Source organism: Rhinatrema bivittatum, chromosome 8 (assembly GCF_901001135.1).
Source record: "Rhinatrema bivittatum chromosome 8, aRhiBiv1.1, whole genome shotgun sequence".
Taxonomy (NCBI): Eukaryota; Metazoa; Chordata; class Amphibia; order Gymnophiona; family Rhinatrematidae; genus Rhinatrema; species Rhinatrema bivittatum.
The window spans coordinates 169,868,181-169,889,159 of record NC_042622.1 but is presented as its reverse complement, the minus strand read 5'-3'; the positions used below and the strand labels follow the sequence as shown (position 1 = coordinate 169,889,159).

Genomic DNA, 20,979 nt, shown 5'->3' with positions numbered 1-20,979 from the left:
AGAACGTGGCTACAAGTGATGTGAGATCTTACCACAAGGGCTGCATTTTTAAGACAGGGGCATGAGGACTGTCCAGCTGCTTTCTGCACATTATTAAGGCCTGTTATTGCATTTTAACAAGCGCAGTCACATAAATGGTGTTGATGTTTGTGGGACTCTTTTTCTCTTGCACACTAGTGCTAGTGTTACAGTGTTCTTGAGCCTTTTTGTTCTGAGCTTCATCCCAATGTGCTATGATCTAAGGGAGAATAAACCAGCAAAACTCCACTGCATAATGGATATAGTGACCAGCTTCCCACTGTTACATGGCATTAGCTTAGCCTCTGTGTTCAGAGAAACCGCCATCGTGCAAACGTGTTGGGACAGAATGCGATCAAACTTTCCATTGGTCCAGCCAGAAAGGGCACAGAGAGGGGAGAATTTCAAAGTTAGCCTACACTGGGAAAGGACGGCGTGTGCTTTCCACCCTAGGGCTTTGCATGCACATGCTGCCATGTTGACACTTTCTGCATGGTCACTAGCACCGGCTTTCTGTGCAGGTAGAACTTTGCTTGAAAAGTGCACGCATGTAAATTTGAACATAGAATCTCTGCGTGCTCTTTTCTTTCCCTGACTGGAACCCGCCCTGGGAATGCCTCCTCCCAGTGCAGCTACATGTGTGTGGTCTGTGGGACATGGCGCAAACCTTTTAGTCACATCTTGCAGACAGACGCCTTTAATCAGCATGAATTACTTTGGAAATCCTCCTCCGACTGTTTTGTTTTTGACCAGTAAGGACTAAATGCTTTGTGATTCTTAACAACGCTGTAACTGATGTTGCTGTTTGTTGAAGTTGCACTCAGGGCTATGAGAAACGTCCTCTCTTACTACCACAAGCGTCAGCCCCTTCCGGCCGGCCTGCACCACAGCGATTACTTCCTGCTGGTGCCTTTGCTCCAAGCTGTGATTGACACAGCCACTCCCAGTACCTCCCTGGACTCCGTATCCACTCTCCTGGTCGAGGAGTACTTTACATTCATGGACCTTCGGCCTTCTTGCATGAGGCTGGCATCCACTGAGGTAAATGACCTCAAAATATTCATGCAGCAAGGCAGCTTCCTGATTGGCTACAGGTCTGACCATAGAAAGACCCGGAAACCTTTCTTTTCAGCCAGAATAAGCCACTGTTGTTGCTGTGACTTTCTCTATCACTGATTTTTTTTTATTTTTTATTGTTGTTTCCTGGTGTATAACAGTAATAAGGTTGAACATTTTGTAGTGGTTTGGTCAAGCAACCTCAGCCTTTCCTCAGGACTGAAATTCCCAGGCACTCATTAAGTGGCAAGAGATACCTCCCTCAAAGACTCTCCTTGATCAATGAAAAGATGATTTAGTTCCATGTCGATTTCTTGAGAACAGTACTGCAGAGTGGTTTATTGCTACTGTAGCAAAAGCCATTCTGTCAATGGTACTGTTGACCCAGCACAAATTGTAATTAGAGCATCTAAGTAAGGTTAATGTTAATTAAAACAGACCAGTAATTAATTTTCTGCTGTACTGCTGATGTACCTGGTCTGCTGTAATCTTTTTTTTTTTTTAAGAAAAATGTTTGCTTTACTTGTGTGGCAATGCCCACAGAGCAGTGCATGCCTCATCAAAGCCCTTAACTTACCCAACACATCCTTTATGTTTCATGCTGCAGGACTCCACTGGCAGAAAAACATACGAGAAAGTTGCTTCTCTGTTAAGTCAACTGAATCGGGATCTGGCCAATACCATTCAAGGCATTTACACCCAGCAAGGTCTTTCAGTGGTGGAGAATTATGGAATTTCTATATCGTTAAGATGTTTCTGCAATAATGATTGGTTGGCTATAAGCTTCGGCTAGAAAGCACCAAAGATCATTTAGGAAATCAACTCGTTAGAGAAACTGAACGTTCCAAGTCCTCTTATTCTGTGTACACTGTGTTCTCGCAAAGGAATGGCACTGAACTGCTACAGAAAGGGCAGACCCTAGGAGGGTAGGCACAGAGACAGATTTAAGATTTTGCTACCCCCAGGCACTTTTGGTGCTTTCACCCTCCCATCTCCTGCGAGGGGCTGTTACAGGTAGCAGAGGGCTGTTCTCGGCTGAATGAGATTCAGCAGAGCTGGAAGGCAGCAAATCTTAGCCAGTCTGCTGCCCCTAAATGTTTGCCACCCTAGGCACAGACATAATGGGTGCTTGTTGACAAATCCAGGGCTGGGTAGTGGCTGTGTGGAATTTCTATTTTGGGGGGGGGGGGGGGGAATAATTGCCAGCACAATTTGATGACTGAAGGGGGTGTGGGGGATGCCGGTGGCAGAGTGCAAGCTCCTCACACACAGGCAGACCAAGCAGCACACACCTTGGGACACTTTGAGTGCCAGAATCAGGGGAAGTCACCCCATTCATCACCCCATAGACCACCTCTGGCTACACACACTCTCTTTCCCTCTGCTAATCAAATGAATAAGGGCATTTTTTTTTTGTATGGTGACTAAATTTCAATAACAAATAAATGTCAGCGTAGGAATAGCAGACATCATAGACTCCCTCACCCACTGGGCGTGATCAGTCTTTCTCTTTGGATTTCTCAGGCTCTATGAGGGAAGGACGATGGTTGTTACTACCACGGTGGTCCCCAGCAAATCAAAAGATGGCACTGAAGGTGGGCCTCAGAGGAGGCGTCCTCCAGCTCCTGGGCCAGCTGGTGGTCTCTAGAGTCAGCTGGGCAAGCTGTCCTCGGGAAAGAGGGGAAATAAAAAATGGAAGGAGGAAGAAAAGGGAGAAGACAGCATAACATAAAGTATTTCTTATTTTGGGGGGGGAAGAATGTAGACATCATTATTTGGACAATGTTGTGCAGACCCTTGGCACAGATGATGCACTGTCGTTAGTGTCATTGCTCCTAACACTCTTCTGTCTTGTCGCACTGTAGCCTATAACGCCCAGGAGTCCCTGCTGGTAGGGGTACAGCATATGTTGCAGCCAGTGCTTCAAGTTCTCTTTGCTGGTAAGGGGTTTTAAAACTTCTGATTTACAAAAGAGATGAAAACCGCAGAACTGAGCTTCTAATGGCACCTGAACTGTTGGCTGCTGTTTGTCTGCCTGCCTTTAGCACTGGAAAACGTGGCTGAGCCACAAACTTACAGATAACCCCCACCACCAGCCCCCCACCCCCTTTTTGGGGGACAAAACGTGGGGCCCCAGCAGGAGGGAAATTTTTGTCTGTGGAGATCAAGATGCCTTAAACCTGATCCTTGGAACATATCTACCCCTTAAAGAAACAGCCCCGAACGGGCACACGTTGAGTCCAACGCAGGGCGGATGATGAGCACATGTCCGTGGACCTACTCTGGGACCCCTGCTCACAAGTTTCATTTCTTTCAGCTCTTACACTCAGAACCAAAATTAAGGCATTCCCGATTTAGTCAGCAAGTCTCCCTGAGTAGAGCACCCAGTCTGGTAAATGCTGTGTTATAAGCAAATGGAGAGGCAGGCAGACAGGTATTCCAGCCTACTGGAAATCACTGCTGACTGCTTTGTTACACACGGATGGGATTTCATAGCAATAACTGTTTGCTTGCTTTGCATTGCAGACCCAGGAGCTAATAGATGTTGATTTCTGAAAGGAAGAACAAGCTTTACCCTCCCTCCCTATTCCTCCTCATCTGCCCCTGGAATCTGCCTGCTTAACCTTGCCTATAATTGTTATTGGAGACCAAGGAGAATGGAAGAGCAATTGGATCTAGCATTTGTGTCACTGACCCTGTTGGCTTGATTCCTGATTATCTTTGCACTTTCCAGTCTTGTACAGTCACCCCCCCCCCCAATACACACACACAATTGTATGAAACTACAAAAGCTTTGTTCCCTCTCTCCCCAGGCTTCCTGTGCATGAGCACCCTCCTCTATGTCTGGGATCAGTTCATCCTGGGACTCGGTCAGCCAGCGTATAATTGCCTTCCAGCTCTCAGTGTGGCCTTCATCCTCCTGCTCCAGGAGCCTCTCGCAGCATGTCAGACGGTAGGTGGCCGGCTTCCTCTCTGTCAAACCCAATTGTTTTAAAACGGTCGCCCCAAATAAAACAAAATAGGACTTGCGTCTGAGCAGAGGGATGCCCACACCTGCATTCCTCCGTAAACTCCCCTCACACCCACCTCAATGTCTGGCGCCCTCCAGATAGCAGTGGCCTGCAGTGACTGAAAATTTGTCAAGATATTTTGCAACAACCCACCCAAAACGTATATAATGCTTGTGAACCTGTGTAAAAACACGGCAGATCATTGCATCTGTTCAGAAGCTGCTATCTGACTCTGTGTCCAGGGGAGAGGTTTAAGAGTGGCTACTAGCAATGGCTGTAAGAAAAGAGTCTTCTGCATGCCAAGGCAGAAGAAGCAACCAGAGGACATGAAATAAAAAACTGGCATCAAGATCCCTTCTGATAATGTTGTGAAACTCCTGAAGGAAGCACAAAATAACTAAGTAGTCATCAGCTTAACCAATACTCACAAGACAACATTACGAGCTTTAAAAGGCTTGCTTTAATACCACGAAAGTGTAGTGCTGGGTGGTGCAATAGGTAAGAGATATAGACAGAAATGTCTGGACACCGGGCTGTCTATTTTATTACCTCCCATTTGAGAGGCACGTGGGGGTCCTAGAAGCACACACGGTCTTGAGAAATTCCAACCATTATGTCCAAAGAAACAGAGTAACAGAGAATCTGACAGAGAACGTGCTGGGCAGCTTGTCACCAACAGAAATGCCTTCGCTTCCCCACTACCGAGGATCCCCTCTGCCTATCCAGAGCGGTTTTGAATTCTAGTACCTGTTCTGAATTGGAAGGCTGAAGGCTGTCCCATGCATTCTTCCCTTTGTCTGTTTCCCAGTGCTGCTTCTGCGTCTGCCTTCTTCCAGCTCTTCCTTTCCAATGAAAAAGGTCTCTTCTGTGTTATTTATGCCACTGAATGGGCTCTAGGGTAGAGCGGCTTTCTGTAAGCACCTGGAGAATACCACAGAGGACTAAGCATAAACTTCTTAAGGAACTAGTTTTAGGATGTGAGTTGAGAAGTATTTACTACTGGAGCGCTTCCAGCATGAGAAAGCCATCGGGGGGAACCATTATTCTCTGACGGACCATAAACTCCAGTCTGATCAAGCTCATGAGCCACCTGCAGGACCAGAAAAAGAAAAACGCTAGCTTTCCAAAAGAAATCCCACAAAAACAAGCAGAACGCTGTACAGCCGCATCATTAGGTAGCGGAAACTGCCGGCTTCAAAGCTACTGGCATTTTACCCCAGGCCGGTCAGCCCCTCAAAAGTGGACAGAGTGCAGGGATCTTTTGGGTCCTTTCTTGCAGTTCTCCGGAATGCCCGAGATGATTGCTTCGCGCAGGGCCCTGTGGCCGATGCCTTTTTGTGACATTGTCACTAGTTAGATCTGGGGTTCTGCGCATTATTGATATCTTTTATTAGCATCGCTATAATCAGGAATTTCCAGTGACTCAGCTTTCAATTAGCTTTATTTGTTTTCCTAAAAATATCTGTTTTCTGTCACTCTTCATTATTATTACTGTAAGCTGAACACAACAGGTCAGTAAAATAGTAGATGACAACAGATAAAGACCCATTCATTCTTCCCTGTTGTCTTCTTCCCTGGTTGTCTGCTAAGTATCTAAATTCCCATATTTAAACCAGCATCGGATCTGCCTCTTTTCACCCTGCTCCCCTGCTGAGCGCACTGTATAACCCGCAGTTGGATGTGGGTTGTATAGGCGCTAATTAATCCCCTTATGCAATAAGGGGATTAGCGCCTCTACAACCCGCGTCCAGCGCGGAGTGAATCTAATAGCGCTCATCACTAGTACGGAAGAGCAGAAAAATCTGCTTTTCTGTACTGCCTCCTACTTAATATTGTTGCGATATTAAGTAGGAGGAAAAACAAAACTAAATAAAGTTAAAAAAAAAAAAAAACACCTGCAGTCGGGTGCAGAAAACGAATGCTCAACTGACAAGCATCCTTTTCCTGAACCCCTCTGGCTGTGCGCCTGTGCAGCATTTAGGGAAACCGACGCCGATAAACTCAGCGTCGGTTTTCCTAAGCAGCGGACGGCCAACGCCAATCGAGTTCTCATAAGCAAGGAGGTGCTAGGGGCGCGTAAGCAATCCTGGCGACTCCTTGCTAACGCGTCCCCCTAATTTAAATATTGCATGGCACTCGCTTTCTGCGCATATTTATTGCATCGGCCCCTCTGTGTTTTATTCAACCTCTCAACCCTGTTCCTACCGCTGCCCTCTGTATCTCTTCCACTCGTGCTCAAATTCCCTTACAGTGGTGGCCTCCAGCACCTCTGCTCTTATAGGCCTTAACCTCTTCCTTACTGGTTCTGACAAGTCCCATTACAAGTCCCATACTTAAACCAAGTCACAGGCCTCCTCCCATGTCTTAGTGCCACATTTCATAAATCTGAACAGCTGTGTCCAAAAGATCTGTCCACTGCAGCGCTCTGCTCTGTGCAGGTTACCACAGCTGCCTCAGAGGCGAGATGCAGTCATACCTGCGATGTGAGGGTTCTAACGTGGCCACTCCATGCAGGTTTACTTCAGCCTTGGAAACCTGAAGCAGCCCAACCACTACTCTCTGCCCATTGGCTTGTTTACTTACCTCTTTGGCCCTCTCATATGACTGAGCAAGCACTCAAGCCCCCACCCTAATTTTTTTTTTTCTACCTGATAACCGCTCATCTGCTTTTACCCCACGTTCCATGTCTGTTTTAAGCAAGTAAAATTCGGTCACGGTTTTGATGGTTACCGCCTCTGCCATTACATTATTCCAGGTTTAAATTCGGTCCTGGTTGTGGTGGTTACTGCTTCTGCCAGTACATTTTTCCAGGTTAAATTCGGTCCTGGTGGTGGTGGTTACTGCCTCTGCCATTACATTATTCCAGGTTAAATTCGGTCCTGGTTGTGGTGGTTACTGCTTCTGCCATTACATTTTTCCAGGTTAAATTCGGTCCTGGTTGTGGTGGTTACTGCCTCTGCCAGTACATTTTACCAGGTTAAATTTAATCATAGTTTTGGTGGTTACTGTTGCACTGGAGGTGGTCCCTTGGCCTGGTGCAGGATTGGTACGGCCCTCTGGTCGGACCCAGAGAGCGCCTGCCACCAGGAGGCGGAGCACACAAGGAGACAGAGGCTAGCTGGAGCTTCACCAATAACAGTCCAGGGTTTCCGCAGGTTGAGCCCTTGGGTACCCGGACCGCCTGGCCTCAGAGGATCTCCCGGAGAGGTAGCGGAGAGGTGTGCCCACCACGAGTAAGGGTGCGCGATTGATGCAGAGAGGATGGTCCAGACCTGAACTGAAGACTCCGGAGACCTCAGGGAGGTAGCAGTTCAGGAAGGCTCTCCAGGCGGAACAGGCAACGCCTGTGGGTCTGGTCGGATGAAGGCTGTGGTCAGAGTCCAAGCAGGTCGGTCTGGTGGTCATGGAAGGCAAGAAGAGGTTGTCCAAGTGAAGTGCAAGGGTCAAAGCCAGGGTATCCATCCAGAAGTGGTCAGCCAAAGCGGGGGTCAAATCCAAGGTCAGTCCAAGCGTAGTCAAGGCAAGCGAGCGTCAGTTCCAGGCAGCGGTCAACGTGGTCAGGCAGGCAGAGGTCAGTTCCAGGCAGCGGTCAACATGGTCAGAAGGCAGGCAAAGGTCAGGTCCAGGCAGCGGTCAGTCGTAGTCAGGCAAGCAGATGTCAGTACCAAGAATCAGTCCGAAGGGTACTACCAAGGAACGTGGAGCAGGAACAAGACAGACGCTGGAAGACACGGAGGACCACTGGAGCACTGGGACACAGAGATGCTGGAACACAGGAGATGCTGGAACAAGGAAACACTGGAACAAGGAGACACTGGAACACAGGATCAGGCACAGGAGCAAGGAACAGGCAAAGTAGAAACACAGAGGTGTTGACCCGATTGCCAAGGCCAGAACTGGTGGAGGGCAGCACGAGGTGAGCAGGCCCGACCGCAGCGCCAACGCAGCCGGGACGTGCAACAGTTACTGCTTCTGCCAGTACATTATTCCAGGTTAAATTTGGTCCTGGTTGTGGTGGTTACTGCCTCTGCCAGTACATTATGCTAGGTTAAATTTAGTCATAGTTTTGGTGGTTACTGCTTTTGCCAGTACATTATTCCAGGTTAAATTCGGTCACGGTTTGGTGGTTACTGCTTCTGTCAGTACAATATTCCAGGTTAAATTCAGTCCTGGTTGTGGTGGTTACTACTTCTGCCAGAACATTATTCCAGGTTAAATTCATTCACGGTTTTGGTGGTTACTGCTTCTGTCAGAACATTATTCCAGGTTAAATTCATTCACGGTTTTGGTGGTTACTGCTTCTGTCAGAACATTATTCCAGGTTAAATTCATTCACGGTTTTGGTGGTTACTGCTTCTGCCAGTACAGTATTCCAGGTTAATTTTGGTCATGATGTTGGTGGTTGCCGCCTCTGCCAGTACATTATTCCTTCTATCTACCCCCTCCCTTTGAACCTTCCAGCCTGCAGCTTTATAACATGACCCTTCGGCTTGAGTGTCCCTTTCTATGGACATTTTTACCTTCCTGGACTTTATTGCAGTTTGTCAAATATTCAGATGTTTCTGTCATCTCCCCCTTTCCTCCAGAAAACACATTTGGAGAGTTTTAGACCCTCCTTAGGGTTTGTGGTGAAGGCCGTGTATTATTTTGGCAGCCTTTATCTCAACTGCTTCCATCTTCCCAATGTCCGTAGAAAGGTGCGGCCTCCTGCCCTGAACACAGTACTCAAGATGGGCTCTTACTGGATAATTAATATTGCCTCTAATTATGCCACTGAGCACACTGGGAGCTTTCTCAGTTACTTATTACCCTGCCTGGATACCTTTAAGCCATCCCAGGAGATTACTCCCAGATCTCGTTCTTGTTCCTCCGTTTCCAGTTCTTATTTTTCTAATTGACATGTGGCTAATGGATTGTTACACCTCCAATGCATGATTTTACACTTTGTTTTAGCACTGAAGCTCATTTTTGAAACCTTTCACATGTCTCAGTTTGTTCCAGTCACTCTTTTTTTTTTTTGCCCCTGCCAATGTGTACACTTCATTAAGATTTTTGTATCTTCTGCAGACTAGCAGATTTTCTCCTGTCGCTAATAAAGATGTTGAAAAGAACTGGTCCTAGTACCAAGGCCTGGGGTACTTCACTGCTCCCTGCAGTCTGTTGCTCAGCCAGTCCCTGCCCATTCCATCCTGCAGCCTCCTTATCCGTCTACTCTGTAGAAAAGCCTTACAGCCAGATAGGCAACATCCACCGCACCGCCCTGATCACAGCTTCTACCGGCTCCGGCTTGCTGGAGGGCAATTTTAAAAGTTTCAGAAGTAACTTATGTGAGTAAACAGTGATTAACCAGAGAAAGATGACTGACTGGAAATCATCCTCCCTCGATCCGGCGAAAAGTCCGTACAAGGTTCCGCAACGTGCAGACTTCCCCTTGCATCTGGGGGAGGCGTTCCTGAGGGCCCTCGGGCATTGTGTTTTCAAGTCTACCTGCGCAAAGGGGTACAGCAATCTTCAAAGGGAAAAGTCCACTTACATCTTCCTCTTGAAATCGGGTGCATCAAAGCAAACAGTTTAAAAAAATCCCCTCCTCCTCCTCCCCCTACGTTTCCCGAGTTTTGCCCATTCCTCCTCATCCCCGCTCTGGTGTAGTTGGACTCCATCTGCACTCGTCCGGTTCCCCAAGGCCATGGCGAGGGGTGCGCTCCGTGCCGGACTGCCTGTAGCTGGGCATTTAGCAGCACTGCAGCGCCATGGCAGCATTTCACGATGACTTCGTGGCATCCTCCTTGTCAGCAAACAGCACAAGGGGCCCTGTGGGAAACGCCCCGGAATAAAGAGGGTTAAACAGCTTGTGTGCTCAGAGCTTAGAGCCGGAACCGCCAGCAGGATGTTGGTGTTTGCGAAGGATGGATCAGAGGGCTGCAAGGTGCCCTGGGAGGCAAACGTCTTCCCAGCATGATCAGGCAGCGGCTGGGCCTCCACAGCTACCAGCAGCTCTGGTTACTGAATATTCAGGACATTGTGCTTGCTTTGAAGAACTCCTTCCCCAGTAAAAGAAAGAAAAGTTGTTTTGCCTGGAGAGAACCTTCTCCAATCGAAAAACATAATTCTCAATTTAACTTACTGGTATAATGTTAAAAATAAATACATAAATAAATGCGGAGCAAATCTGAAACCTGAATTTTGTGAGGCAAAATGAACACAAGAAACCTGTTGTGAGGAGGAAGAAGTGATTGCAGATGATTCCTGCGGTGCCTCATACCCCATTGCCTGTAGATAATCGCATTAGTACCTCTGGACTGTGCCAGAGACCTTAATGATATCTCCCTCTTGACTATCAACCACCACCCCCCAAAATCTCACTCAGCACAGACATCAGCCCTGTGTGAGACTGCAGAAAACTGGTTGAGGAGGGATGCACAGAGTGGTTGGGAGAAATGAACGGGGTAATGTGGGGAGGGACTTCTGATATGGGAGGGTGCCAGAGACATCCAGGCTAGGTCCAAGAAAAATCTTTAGAAGAAAATACACAGTGAGCGGAGGGAGGAGGGGGCCTATGGCTGGAAGCAAAAGGAGAAAGCTGGAGAATCTTACAGAAATGTTCTCTCAAGAGATATCCAGTTTTCGTTTACACCGGAAAGTTAGCCACAAATTCTTCATGGACCAAAATGTTTTAACTCTGATAGGCACTTACAGGCTGAGTCTACAAGGTCTCAGGAAAGTGGGTACACAAAGCAAAGAGTTTGGCCCTCAGAACTCACCGCTCCTTAGAGCGGAACTCGCTAGCACCCCGTTTTCAGTGATTAAACAAATCTTGTTTCTTTGGTCCAGACTGGGGAAGTGGAAGAGGTGATGCGGACCCAAGGCCCAGCTTTATCCATCCAACAGTTTCAGAATGTGATCAGCAAATATTTCTTTACGAGCCTGTACAGCACACTGAACAAGGAAGAACATGAGCCCTACCCAGTACGTGATTCCTCTCAGGGTAAGCCCACATTCTGTGCCAAGCCTGGAAATTGGTTGAGATCACTGCTGCTTAGTAAATATGAAGTATCGTGTCAGAAAGTGATGAGCTCTGCCATGGGTTCTGCTGGAGCCTGTGATACTTTTGATGGATTGTCAGGAGCTGTAGATACCAGCAAAATGTGGGAAGCAGAGAGCAAAAATGCTGGGAAGTGGAAGGGCTGGAAGATGCCCTTTGTTCCAGCTGGCAGAATGGTGCTAGGAAAAACTTACATGAGGGGATGTAATGTGGATTGAGCTAATGTCTCAGTGCTTCAAGCAGATGACTCTTGAGAGCATCCCACAGGTCCAGAACTGCTGGTTGGTCCTTAGGTGCTCTTTTGAAGTGAACATAAAGTTCATTTAGTCCAATATATCGCAGAAAGGCACTGTCTTTACTCTTGATCCCAAAGAGCTGAGGAAATCTACGGCTAATCCAACCAAGGTTCGTTATGATTTTCTCTTAAGCTGTGCCGCTATGGAGCCATCTGTCCAGAGCACCCCAGCTTCCAAGAACCAGGCCTCAGGACAGAAGACAAGCAAGGTAACTCAGTCTAGCTGCAAGGAGAATATACAAAGAAATGCAAAATGCTTTATTTATAAGATAAATAAAGGTGAAGATGAAAGGTGCTAAGTTGGCCCTCGGAACTGAGCTTTATAACTATGTTGTTTCAGTAAATGGTATTATTTCTTGTATCTTATTCAAAGATGCATTATGAGTTAATTTGTCTCCATCCAATTAAATCATTTAATTCAAGTTACCATAGGCTGTGTTGGCATGACATTCAAGTCACAGTCAGTACATGTGTCTAGTTCACTCAACTTTAAATACCTGACTTAAAGAATCTATGAAAATAGATGCAAGAACCCAGTCTGTACACAATAAATATGAGGATGCATCAGAGCAGTTACAAATACAATCCCATTTTGGTGGTTACAAGTTACTGCAGTAAAGCAGAACAAAAAAAATATGATGACACACAAAAACTACATAAATGGCACTACCAAAATGTGAATTCCAGTATGTGGTGTGCAGGTGCCCAAAGAGGAGTTGCTTTTGATGGTGCTGAGGTTGCTCCATGGCATTGCATGTGTGCAGTCCACATAAGGCACATAAAGTTCTGTGGTGCATGCATGCAGTACACATGCAGTCCTCTAGGCGGAGCTGCATGAAAAGCATTTTGCATCAGGTCTGTGGCCTGCGTATGTGGCTGCATTTCATCCTCAGTCCGAAAAAGATTTGCTCTGGTTTTCCAGAGAGGAGCGTGAGATGCTTCGAAGACAACGAACAGAGAGACAGAAAATGGAAGAAAGTCTGAGGAGAAACCGAGAGGAGGAACAAAAGAGGTAAAAAGAAAGAATCATTCTCCTGCTCCTGTCAGGCTGAGACCACTCAGCAGGCAAGATGCACAAGACTGATTTTCCGAGCTTTGCTTGAGGTGCTGAGAGATTACTGGATGTGTTTTCCGATGGTGAAAGTGAATGGACTCTGTGCAACCCATTGCTCCCTTCCCCTCCTTCCATTCCAGTTCTGTTTCATCGTTTTGTATTTCTGTGATATTTCTGCTGATGATGTCCGTAGTCTTACTGTAGTATGAAGTTAAAGTCTGACTATTTATTCTCAGTTTCCTTTTCCCCATACAGTTCTGGCCACTGAAAAGCTGCAGGTTTCCCAAGCCATACTCTGGGCACCTGTGGGACAAGTTCCTTGGGTTGCATGGAGCCACTGGCAGACAGTCCTGAGCTGTTGAACAGATTTACGCAGATCCATGCAGGTTTTTTTAGTGAGCTGCTGTGGTTGTGGCACTGATCCCGAAACCTGACCTCATTAATCTTCCTGTCTGGTTGTTCAGCAGTTTTCAGCCAGGTTGATTCTGATTGCAAATGCCAGTGTTTTCCCCCCAGCTGAGGCCTTCAATTAACTTGGTATTTTTATTAGATAAGAAAGGTTCATCAGATGAACAAAGTGGGATTTTTCATGTCTTCAAGGATCCACAAAAAGAGATACTTAAGCCATTTTGCTGCAGATTCCCAAGTTCCTGAGTACTGTTTGATTTAATAAATAAGGTGAAGCGGCTAGATGTGTTGTGAGTCTGAGCAGAATGACTTTCTGCATTTGTGCTGTCAGATCCAGCTTTAGGAGGATTGCCTCACTGTCTCCAGTAATTAAAAAGGAAGTGGTAGAATGTGGATGTGTGAGATGGTCGAGTCCATCTAAGATAAGTAAATGACTATGTGTAGCACCATATAGTATGTGCGAGGGTAGCATGGTACCCTGCAAATACAGGGACCTTCCCTTTCTGTTGTGTCGGAGGTGGACCCTTGGGCCGAGGTGGGGTTGATGCAACCCGTAGGCAAGGGCCTACGGGTCCCCACCATCGGCAGGTGGAGTGGACTGATAGACAGAGGCTGCTGGAGCTTCACCTATACCATCCCTCGTTCCCTGCGGGTTGAGCCTTTGGGTGCCGGGGCCGGCAGGTCTTAGGGGGGCCTCTGTATGTAGTTGCAGAAGAAGTTGGTTCAGCCCAGAGACAGCAGGTGAGAGATGGTACAGTCTTACTCCGGACTGGGTAATGTCCTGGAAACTCGGGCGCCAATGGAACGAAGGCAGACAGGGGACGCTTGAACAAAAGCAGGCCGAAGCCTGAAGAAACCACGTCCAAGGAGTAAGTTGGAGAGATGTCCAAAGGCAGGCTAGAGTCAGGGCTGGCGGAAATCCGAAGGCAGTGGCAAGCAAGGCAAAGGTCTGATCACGGAGATAGTCAAAGACATAATCAGGCAAGCGAAGTTCTGGGTCTGGAGATAAGCAATGAGCAGTTGGACGAAGCAGAAGTCTGGGTCTGGAGATAGGCAATGAGTAGTTGGACAAAGCAAAGGTCTGAGTCTGGAGATAGGCAATGCATAGTCGGACGAAGCAGAGGTCTGGGTCTGGAGATAGGCAGTAGCGTAGTCAGGTGAAGCAGAGGTCTGGGTTTGGAGACAGGCAGTAGCTTAGTCAGGCGAAGCAGAGGTCTGGGTTTGGAGACAGGCAGTAGCTTAGTCAGGCGAAGCAAAGTCAAAGTCTGTGTAGTCAATCTGAAGCATAAGCAGGGTAGGAATGAAGAGACAGGAACCAGGAACAATGAGGAACAGGAACACAGGGATGAGACAAATCTCTAGGAAGCAACGAGTACTCGACCAGCGAGGAGACCTGTTGCAAAGGCAACTCTAGGGAGCGGAGCCTGAGCTTAACTACTATAGTCAGGTTGATGTCATCATCTGGGGCTGCGGTTAGGTTCCCGCCGCGGTCCCTACTTAAGAATCAATGATGCGTGCGCGCCTAGGGAGGGGCGCAGCACGAGTAGCAGCGTCTCTCCGGGCCACACAGAGAGGCCCAACGAGAAGTGGAAGCAGGACCGGGAACACTGGGGACTGTGGCAGAGCCGGAGGCACCGGGGGAGGCCCGAAGACGGAGCTGATGGCCCACTGCCATCAGCGAGGAGGAACCAGAGGCTGGAGTCACTGTAGAAAAGTGAGGGGACTGTGCCGCGGGTCTGCCGCGGACAGCACACGTAACACTTTCCCCATCACCATTCAGAAACCCTCCACACAACTCTGTGCATCCTCCAGTTTAAAAGAGTTAGCACCATGTAAATGCTAATGCTTATATTACTGAGCTAGACTTTCAAGGCTGTTTTAAAAGCTGTTGTGTCTGACGTATTGTTTAAATATAAAATATAGGCAAGAGGAAAGCAGACTACAGAGGCTTCTAGAAGAAACGAGACATACCTTCACAGTACAAAGGGATCAGCTGCTAGAACAGCTTTCACAGGTACGGCAGAGGAAGTTCTAGAAGAAAGGGTCCATGATCGAAAGCTGGAGAGGGCTAATCTCAGGAATGCGAAAGGGTGGAGGAGCCTCCCAGAGGAGGTGCTAGAGGCAATAATGATGTTGGAATTCAAAGAGACCAGGGACAGAAACGCAGGAGTCTTGGGAGTGGAAAGTGAGGGAAAAGCCGAAGATCAAGTGGTGTCTGTGGTATTGCAGTAAATAGGGGAAAAGGAGCAGGGTTAGATAAAACATGCAGTCACCATCTGCTGGCAATTTCTTTGTTATGCTGTTTCCATAGAATCAAAGACAAAACCCAAAGAGTGCTTAATGACCACATTAGTTATATTTTGTGAAGAGAGATGGCCTAGTGGCTGAGTATTGAATTTTTCAAGTACTCTAAAATTTCTGATTATTTAATATCTAATCCTGAAGCTAAATTTTTTTGTATTCTGTGTATGGCCAATCTTTCAGGAGCAGCAATTCCACTATGAAACACAGAAGGCGGCCGATGAACAGATCAAGGGCTTACAAGCTGCCATCAGAAGACTCCTGGAACAGAGAAGGGTAATAAGATGTGGATTTCATTGAAATAATTTGAAATCTTTGATATGTATAATCAAGTGTATACATAAGAACCACTATATTGGGTCAGCTCAAGGGTCTAACAAGCCCAGTATCCTGTTTCTAACAGTGGCCAATCCAATTCACAAGTACTTGACAAGATCCCAGAGTGTAGATAGATCCCATGTTTCTTACACCCAGGGATAAACAGTGTCTTCCCCCAAGTTTATCTGGTTCATAATGGTTTATAAACTTTTCCATAGTAATATATTAATCCTTCTTTCCTCTATGGATCAGAATTACCAATAAAACAGACACTTATAAATTGACCTTCATACTAGGCATCATCCATGTGAATGACCACTTTGTACTCAGCCTTATATATAATCATTGGTCAAAAATGAAACCATAATTATTCTTATTTTCAACTGATAAGGCAAGTTTTATTTTATTTATTTTATTTATAACTTTTATATACCGGCATTCGTAAAAAAAAAAACATCATGTCGGTTTACAGACAACTGAGAAAGGAAATTACAATGATAGATGGAGGAAGGATAGGAAGTTAAAAGGTGACAACTTTACTGTAGAGCCAACGGGCGCCACAGTTATTAAATGAGATTACATGTGGTTAACCAGGTTGGACATAAATTAATTATATACAAGAGGCGACAGAGTGGGGGGTAGCGCGGGGTGGGGGATGAAGCGCATAGGGGAGGCGGGGTGGGGTAGGAACTGTACAAGGGGGGCAGGTGGTGGCGATGGGAAGGAGAGGTGGTGACTGAATATCAGGAAGCCATAAAATGGATGGGGTGGTGAGGGAGGGAGGGTGTGTAGGGGGGAGGGGGGACACTGTACTAGGGAGAGGGAAATAATGAGTGTTGAGGAGAAGTCAAATGCTAGGGTTGAGAGGCGTTGGGATAGGCCTGTTTAAATAACCAGGTCTTGATTCCTTTTTTGAATTGATTAAGTGAAGGTTCTAGTCGGAGCTCGGTGGGGAGGGAGTTCCAAAGGGTGGGGCCGGCGATGGAGAAGGCTCTCGCTCTGGTGTTTGTGAGGTGAGCAATTTTGAGTGAAGGGGTGTGGAGGGTGCCCGCAAGGGAGTTTCTGGTAGGACGGTTGGCCTGGTGGAAGTGTGGCATATCTTCGATCCAGGGGGAGTTATTTTTATATAGCGTGTTATGTATGATAGTAAGTGTTTTGTATTGAGAGCGATAGGTGATTGGTAGCCAGTGGAGGTTTTGTAATATGGGAGTAATATGATCAGTCTTTCTTGAGTTTGTAAGGATGCGAGCCATGGCATTTTGTAAGATTTGGAGGGGTTTGATTGTGGAAGCTGGAAGGCCTATTAGCAGTGAGTTGCAATAGTCAAGTTTTGATAGTATAGTGGTTTGCATAATGGTACGGAAGTCATGTGCGTGGAGGAGAGGCTTAAGTTTTTTGAGGGTTTGGAGTTTATAGAAGCCCCCTTTTAGGAGTGATTTGATGTGGGATTTGAAGCTAAGTTGTGTATCTAAGAGAACTCCTAGATCTCTGACAGTGGACGGAGGTGTGAGATTTTGTGAAGTGTTCTGTTGCAGTTGGTGAATGGATAAGCTGGGTTGATTAGTAATAATTAGGATTTCAGTTTTTGAAGTATTGAGTGCAAGGTGTAGGTTGGAAAGGAGGGCGTTGATAGATGTGAGGCATGTCTCCCAGAAGTGCAGGGTTTCGTTGAGGGAGTTTTGGATGGGGATAAGTATTTGTACGTCGTCAGCGTACAAGAAGAATTTTAGTCCCAGTTTGGATAATAAGTGGCAAAGAGGGAGAAGGTAGATGTTAAAGAGGGTGGAGGAAAGGGAGGAGCCCTGGGGTACGCCTTGTGAAAGAGGAATGTGTGTGGATTCGGATTTATCAAGTTTGACTAAGTACTTTCTGTGGTCAAGGTAGGAGGAGAACCATGATAGGGCTGTGTTAGAGATGCCTATCTCTGCTAAGCGTGATATTAAGATTTTGTGGTTCACCGTATCAAAAGCTGCTGAGATATCTAAGAGGGCTAGAATGTATGATTGGCCGTGGTCCATGCCTTTTAGGATGGTGTCTGTTATTGCAAGTAGGAGCTTTTCCGTGCTTCGGTTTTTGCGAAAGCCGTACTGGGCGGGGTGGAGGATATTGTTATCTTCTAGGAAGTCGGTAAGTTGTGTGTTGACCACTTTCTCCAGAATTTTAGAAATAAAAGGTAGGTTGGAGATGGGCCTGTAGTTTGCTGGATCATTTTGGTCGAGGGTGGGCTTTTTTAGTAGGGGCTTTACGATGGCGAGTTTAAGCGGGTCGGGAACCGTCCCGAAGGTAAGGGAGCAGTTTATGATATCCGCTAACGGTCTTGCTATGACGGAAGGGATAGTGAGGAGGAGTTTAGATGGGATGTTGTCGGCGATGTGGGTGGCTGGCCGCATCTTTTTTAGGATGGCGTTGACTTCCATCGTAGTGGTGAGATCAAGGGATGTGAGGTTAATGTTGTTGGTGGTGGGTGGGAGGTCGATGTGAGTGGGTTTGGGGGGGAGACGATTGAGAATGTTGGTGATTTTGTTTTTAAAGTGATCTGCTAGTTTATTGCATTTCTCTATGCTATTATCTTCCTGGGGGGAAGGAGTGGTGGACTTTGTGAGTTCTACTACATAGGAGAATAGGGCGGTGGGGTTGAATTTGTAGCTGTGAATTTTTGCTGCATAGAAGTCACGTTTGGCGTGGAGTGTTGCTTGTCGGTATAGGTGTAGGGTGTGTTTGTAGGCTACTTTGAGTGTGGGGGTGGGTTGTTTTCGCCAGGAGCGTTCTTTGGCTCTAAGGTCTTGTTTTAATTTTTTGAGTTCACAGGTGTACCATGGTTTTCTTTCTGTTTGGTTGGGGTTTATTACTTTGTGGATGGTGGGGCAGATGTTGTTGGCTATGTCAGCAGTAAGCTTATCCCATGACAGGAGAGCATTATCTGGGTTGGTGAGGTCGAGGTTTTCACTTACGTTATTGAAGGCTTGGGAGAGTTCTTCTGAGGAGCATGGTCTATGGTAGGAATGGTCTATGGTAGGAAGTTGCGCACATAGACTTTTTTTGCAATCAAAATGTCTCTGTAATTCGTTTATGATGAATCATTCAACACATATAAAGAAGTGTGCAGTCTGTAAAATATCAAAATTAGACGACAAAGACTTATCTCAATATTTTAATGGAAGGCTTGAGGCTTGAAAACAGGCTGCAGAATTATTCAGTAATTGTGCTGGAACACAGATGCCTGCACTAAATCACACTGCTCGACACGGAACCGCATTTCGAACTCTATTACTTCTTCTTCCAGGAGCAAAACACAAATCAGCGTTCATTTGCATTAGCATTTTTATCTCATAGCTGCGGCAAACCGGAAATCCTGCTATAAACCTTTCCTCCAGGAACTTGTCCATACCTTTTTTAAACCCAGCTACACTGGAAATGAATTCCAGAGCTTAACTGTGGATTGAGTAAAAAAATATTTTCTCCTATTGGTATTAAATGTGCAGTAACTTCATGGAATGTCCTCTAATCTTTGTAATTTGGTGAAATAGTTAACAACCAATTTGCATTTATCCATTCTACTCCACTCATGATTTTATAGACGTCTACCATATCCCTCCTTCAAGTTGAATATAGCAAGCATAGATGGCTCTCGAGAGCGTGAGCCCCTGTGCCGTGAAGCGACCTGCGCAACCCTGGGGCTGTCTGTGGTCTATGCTGCTGGCGGGCGAACACGTCTGAGCATGGGTAGGCTGAAACAGGAATAATCTTGGCTTGGCATAGGAACACTCGGATATCCACCATGCACCAGGAACTGAGACCCAGCAACGCAATGCTGTTCTCTGGAGTAGTCCTTCAGCCACTCAAAAGCACTTTTCAACTGCTGCTTGGGAGTGGTTTGTGCATGAGGACAGACGAAGACTGAGGACTCATGACAAGACGTGATGAAGGCTTGGACATGACTCTGAAGACTTGGACAAGATGAAGGCTCAGGACTTGGGAACACGTTGAAAGCTCTGAGGGAGTCCAGCGCCATTGTGCACCCTACCTGGGGACTGGCCACAGACCACGCCAATAGTGGCACAGGCACTGGACTCAAAGGCTTGGAACAAGATGGAAGCTAGAACAAGAACACTGAAGAATGTGGATGGGACTCAGGAACTTGGAAACAGACTCAGGAACTCAGACTCACACTTTAAAACCAAGGAAAGACTTCCAAAGACTTTAACCAGCAGCAAAGACTCTGAAGACTCTAGACAGGATGAAGGCTGGAACCAGGAATAAGGCAAATGTGTGGATTCAGGAACAAGGAACATGAAGAGAGACCAAGAAATTCACGGGAATAAAGACATGGAGGACCTCCAACGATGAAGACAGGAAATAGAAGACCTTGAAGATCACAGGAAGACTGAAGACCTTGCAAAGGCCAGAAGCAAATACTGAAGAGCCATTTTATAGGGCTGGTGGAAGGACATCAGCAGGAGGGGCCTTGGGGCTTTTCCTGCCACCTTCCCTTTAAATTCAAGACAGAGGCACGTGCACCTAGCGAGATGTGCTGGGCAGGAGCAGAGATGGAAGTTGGCGGTCCCCAGGCCACAAAGACCAGGCTGGAGCATCAGTGAGGCTGCCGGCGGTGGCGAACTGGGCCACAAAGATCAGGCAGCTTCTCTCCAGCCATGGAGAGCAGCAGCCTGGATCGGCGGCGTCCGGGCTGCACTGAATCAGGTGACATCCAGGTTCAGTGGCATTTGGGTGAGTGAGGCCACTCCTGCGAGCGGAATCACAACACTGAAGAGCCCTAACCTATGTAGCCTCTCAACGTACGGAAGCCGTTCCATCCCCTTTATCATTCTGGTCCCCCTTCTCTGAATCTTTTCAGCTACATCTTTTATTGAGATGTGGTGACCAGAATTGCACACAGTATTCTAGGTACGATCTCACCCTGGAGCGAATCAGAGGCATTATGACATTCTCTGTTTTATTCTCCATTTCTTTCCTAATAATTCCTAACATTCTGTTTGATTTTTTCACCATCGCTGCACACGGAGCCAAGGATTTCAAAGTATTATCCACGATGACACCCAGATCCTTTTCCTGGGAGGTAACTTCTAATATGGAACCTAATATTGTGTAACTACAATTTGGATTACTTTTCACCATGTGCATCACCTTGCACTTGTTCACATTAATGGCCGGATTTTAAAACCCTGGCACGCATAAATCCCGGGTTTACGCGCGTGGCCGGGCCTTAGGTGTGCCGGGCCAATTTTAAAATGGGCCCAGCCATCGTGTAAACCCCAGGACGCAAGTAAGTGCCGGGGGGTTGAGAGGGGCAGTCTGCGGGGCGGGGCTGGAGGCACTGGTACAGCGGCCATTTGCCGCTGTGCCAGGGGAGCATGCGCCGACAGACAGCCAGCACACGCAAGTTGCTTCTGCTCCGGAGGAGCAGCAACTTACAGAACAAAAAAAAAAAAGGTATGGGAGATTAGGTTTAGGGAGT

General features: G+C 46.9%; 1 protein-coding gene across 6 annotated transcripts in view; it reads left to right on the top strand.

Annotated features, from left to right (window-relative positions):
• LOC115096549 overlaps positions 1 to 20,979 on the top strand; it is a 44,746-nt gene that overhangs the window by 3,910 nt on the left and 19,857 nt on the right. For 2 of the 6 annotated variants that reach the window (XM_029611313.1, XM_029611314.1), the window contains exons 6-14: positions 833 to 1,059; positions 1,682 to 1,781; positions 2,940 to 3,014; positions 3,888 to 4,027; positions 10,917 to 11,070; positions 11,556 to 11,631; positions 12,345 to 12,434; positions 14,808 to 14,898; positions 15,369 to 15,461. In XM_029611313.1, coding sequence (XP_029467173.1) covers positions 833 to 1,059; positions 1,682 to 1,781; positions 2,940 to 3,014; positions 3,888 to 4,027; positions 10,917 to 11,070; positions 11,556 to 11,631; positions 12,345 to 12,434; positions 14,808 to 14,898; positions 15,369 to 15,461 — 1,046 coding nt within the window. The remainder of the gene's footprint in view (positions 1 to 832; positions 1,060 to 1,681; positions 1,782 to 2,939; positions 3,015 to 3,887; positions 4,028 to 10,916; positions 11,071 to 11,555; positions 11,632 to 12,344; positions 12,435 to 14,807; positions 14,899 to 15,368; positions 15,462 to 20,979) is intronic. The other 4 variants (XM_029611315.1, XM_029611316.1, XM_029611317.1 and 1 more) reach the window with 3 other exon arrangements.